Source organism: Condylura cristata, unplaced genomic scaffold, assembly GCF_000260355.1.
Source record: "Condylura cristata isolate star-nosed mole 26May11 unplaced genomic scaffold, ConCri1.0 scaffold00040, whole genome shotgun sequence".
NCBI classification, from domain to species: Eukaryota; Metazoa; Chordata; class Mammalia; order Eulipotyphla; family Talpidae; genus Condylura; species Condylura cristata.
The window spans coordinates 7,093,065-7,097,017 of record NW_004567141.1 but is presented as its reverse complement, the minus strand read 5'-3'; the positions used below and the strand labels follow the sequence as shown (position 1 = coordinate 7,097,017).

The 3,953-nt window shown below is 50.6% G+C and overlaps 1 protein-coding gene and 2 non-coding genes across 3 annotated transcripts in view; 2 read left to right on the top strand and 1 right to left on the bottom strand.

The window, feature by feature from the left end:
* TRIM7 (tripartite motif containing 7) overlaps positions 1-3,953 on the bottom strand; it is a 58,362-nt gene that overhangs the window by 11,474 nt on the left and 42,935 nt on the right. Inside the window, exon 14 of the mRNA XM_012733268.1 lies at positions 3-538. Within this exon, the coding sequence (XP_012588722.1) occupies positions 3-538 (536 nt within the window). The remainder of the gene's footprint in view (positions 1-2; positions 539-3,953) is intronic.
* On the top strand, positions 3,199-3,270 carry TRNAA-UGC. The gene has a single exon. It is a non-coding gene; the product is annotated as a tRNA-Ala (tRNA).
* Positions 3,710-3,782, top strand: TRNAK-CUU. The gene has a single exon. It is a non-coding gene; the product is annotated as a tRNA-Lys (tRNA).

The window sequence follows — 3,953 nt, the reverse complement described above, 5'->3', positions numbered from 1 at the left end:
GCCTCGCCCTGCAACTCCGCCGCGAGTGCCAGCGCCTCGGCCCCGACGCCCGGGCCGCTCCGCAGCCCCACGGTCGCCATGCGCACCCTCAACGCACCCGAGTGGGGACGGGGCGGGATCCCACTGTCCCGGCTGCCTAAGGGAGCGGAAGGGCGGGGCTGACGCCGCTGGCTGCGGCTGGAGCCCGGGGCGCGCCACTCTAGGGCATCGCGGAGCGTGCCAGTCGGCCTCAGAAGGCTGCAAGTACCCGGAGGCGCCCAGCGCCTCGGCTCAGCGCCGCACCCCCTCAGTGCCCAACCTCGCCGTCCAGGTCCCGTGGCACCCTCAATGCGTGGTCCTAGAAGCTCGCTCAACCCCGTCACAGGTTTCCCCTGGTTGCCCCAGCTTGACCCAGTCAGCAATGGGAAACAGGCCTGGACAGGTGGACCCACACCACCAGCTGGGCGCCCCTCCAGGTGGCCAGCCAGGGCAAGGACCTGGCACTCGCCTCGGGGTGTCATGTTCCCGGAGTGCAGGTTTGTCCCGGCCCTGTGCTGAGCTAAATTTAGGGTCTGGAACCTGGCCCTTGCCACCCAGCGCCAAGCCTGGCCTTGTATCCGCTTCTGTAGTTACCTTTCCAGTATTTACCCTACCCCACCCCCCGTTTAATCTTTAATTTTTGTTTTTGAACAAATAATACATTTAAAACCGATGTTCTTACTTGGTGTTAACCTTCCACTCAAATCCCTGCCCTTTCTTGTTCTCCCACCTCATATCCTGGGGGTGGGGAAGAGGGTGGGGAGGGAAAGAATCCCCATTTGAGGAGGATGGCCCCCTGAAAGAACAAGTAATATTTGCTACTGCCTAGATCCTCAACCCTTCTGGAGGGACACTCGGCCCAGGCTTCTGCAGACACACTCCTCAAAAAGCAGCCTTGTTTGTTTGTTTTTTGTTTTTTGTCAAGGTAACCAGTGACCTCATGATTCCGACCCAAAGGACTCGTCACCTCCCCTCCCCTCTCCAACTCTTCCCACACCCTTTCTGAGGGCCCTGCCAGGCTCTGCTCACACCTCTCTGGTCTGTTGTGGTTTCCTTACCGAGCTTGTTTGTGGTTTCTTCTTCTCCCTGCCTTTGCTCAGTCCTGGAACCTCGCTATCTCTACTCCCACTTTCTTGGCTTGAAGATCCTCCCTGCTGACTCCACAGTACATATTTTCAGTCCCGGATGCCTGGCTCCCACATCCAACTCCCACACATCTCCACCTATGTGTTCCTTTAAAAATTTTTTTAGAATAACTTCACAAAGTCCTGTTTATTGTTGGACAAGTTCACACATACACTAAACAGGCCAAAATAAACACATAAGCAGCAACTTCATTAAGGAGGGGAGGGGAGGGGAAGAACACTTTTATCTTTGTTTTTTTAACCATCTTATACAAATGAACTACTTATAGTACAACTACATACCTACACACACACAGAAGTTACTGGGAGGCTTAGAATGAGATTTGTTATTATCACTTTTGCTTTATTTTTTGCAAGTTTTTTCCTCCTTTGAGATTATTATGAATATGATCACACCACAAGTAAAGTCAGAAGTAGACAGAAACCTCCGAAAGTTGGTCACCTGAGATCATGAAAAATAGCTAATCATACCAAAGGCGCAAAAATATAAAATATAGATGGAAAGTGTAAAGATTTTCCTTTTCAATGTACTTTTTTTATTATTATTACAAAGTTTATTTTTACATCATTTTGCACATTTTTTTTTTCCATCTCGATTGTAATCCCCGTGGGTTTCCCATCACCAAATCACCCCTGTGCCACCACCATCAATGTACTTTTAAGAAAAAGAACAGGGCTGTAGAATTTTTGGTGCAAATTCACGTTCTGGTTTTGTCATTTTGCGGGTGGTGCTGCCTAAGTGGGTGGGCGGTGGGCCCTCTACCCCAAGGTCACTGTGTTCAGAGCCTGAGAGGGGAGGTGGAGAGGGAAGAGGTCGGTCTCTTTGTTTATTTAAGTTTAATTTTCCTTTCTAGCTGTCCAGTCACGCTCATCGGTTCTCTGCTTCTTGGTGTCCACATTGTCATCCTCATCTAAAGCTGCGCGTTCGCCTGGAGCCGCCAGGGCCTCTTCGTCTTCACCTCCCCTCTTCCCTCTTCCTCTCCGTCGGCCTCGTAGTCGGCCTGCCCCCCCCCCCGCCCCGCGCCCCGCATTCCTCACTAACTTTCCCACTATCAGGGTTCCCCTTCCTTCTCGGACTCCCCCACTTCTTTCTTCTAAGTCGCAGTGCTGACCCCAGAGCCGAGGCACGCGGCGATCCCAAGCAGCGCAGAAGGAAGCGAGTTGGCTTTTTAAACTGTCTCATAGGACAGCTAAGTCCATACACCAAAAAAAAAGTTACTGGGAAGCTTGGAATACGACTTGTTATACCGTTTTTTGCCCCTTTAAGCGAGAGGACTCTGGCGCTATCTGCCGGGGTCTGCCGGAGCGGAGCCGCGCGCCCCCAAGGTGGCGGCGGGCGCTCGGGAGCGGGACCCGCGAGCGGAGCCCAGGCGGCTTTTCCCAGACACAGCCTCAGCTCGGTGTCCTGAGGCCGTCAGGCCATCACAGTGCCTTCCACTGCGCTTCTGGCCTGCAGCTTCTACAAGACTTGTTCAAACATGCCCCCTCTCAGTGACGCCTGTTTAAAATCACGCCTGACGCACTCCCTCGCGCAAGGCCGACTCTTCTGGCACGCATCTTCCTCTTCTGCGAGGCGAACTGTCGGTTCGGCAGGTACAGAGCGGTTCACTGTGACATGTTGCCCATCGGCTACGTCCCAGTTCCCTCCCCACCCCAAGCAATCAACTTGGAGGCTCTGGACTTAAGACAAAGATTGTATAATTTACTATATTCCCCCCTCCCAATTTTTTTAATTTAACAAACGTAGCATCCTATATACTGTTTCCTTATTGCACTTTTTCGGATGACATCTATTTTGGACATCGTGCAAGATGATTTCCCTTTTTACTCCCCACCACTGGTCTCAGATGTTTATCGGACCCTTCTCTGCCCCAAGGCGGAGGCCACTTGTGGTCTGTTCACTTGCACTTACTAGAGGAACCTAGACAATTCCCGGCGCTGAAACGGAATTATACCATGTAGAAAACTTCCCATCTGGCCAGCACCTTCCGCTGTGAAATGACTAAGTGAGCAGAAAGATGACTCTCCATCAAGGGGGGATGTAGCTCAGTGGTAGAGCGCATGCTTTGCATGTATGAGGCCCCGGGTTCGATCCCCGGCATCTCCAGGCTGACCTGCGTTTTGCCCTTTTCTTTTTAAGCCTCGCCATTTCATAAGTCGAGCAAAACCCGAAATTCCAAGAATGCTCCTCTGGGGAGGCGCTGAGGCGGCCTCCAATCCATTCCGAGTCTATGGGACTACCTTTAAACACCTAATTAATAAATCACAAAATGAGTGCGACCGAGGCGTCTAGATGCATGTTTTCTCTCCGCGTTTTATGCTTTAAGAGTGCAGAAAAGGATTAGATAACCTGATAAAGTAAACAGAAAAGGAAAAGAAGTGGGAGGAACGGTCAGGCACTAACAAGAGAGTTTGAATTTTCCGAACTATAAAGAACCCTTTGATAGCCGGTTTATATTTTAACTATTAAGTTCAACTTCCAGTGTGGATTTGGGAGTAGCCATATTGAACCCTGTAGTAAGAATTGTCAAACCGCTTCGCCGGCCGCCCGGCTAGCTCAGTCGGTAGAGCATGAGACTCTTAATCTCAGGGTCGTGGGTTCGAGCCCCACGTTGGGCGTAGACCTTGCTTTTGTTTTCAAATTTCCACTTTTCCGTTAAGAAAGCTTATGGTTTGTAGGTCTTAATGAAAATGACTCATAAGAAATATTTGGTCCTAGCCCAAAAATAGATGACTGGATTAAAAAGATGTGCTACATATATGCAATGGAATATTACTCAGCAACCAAAA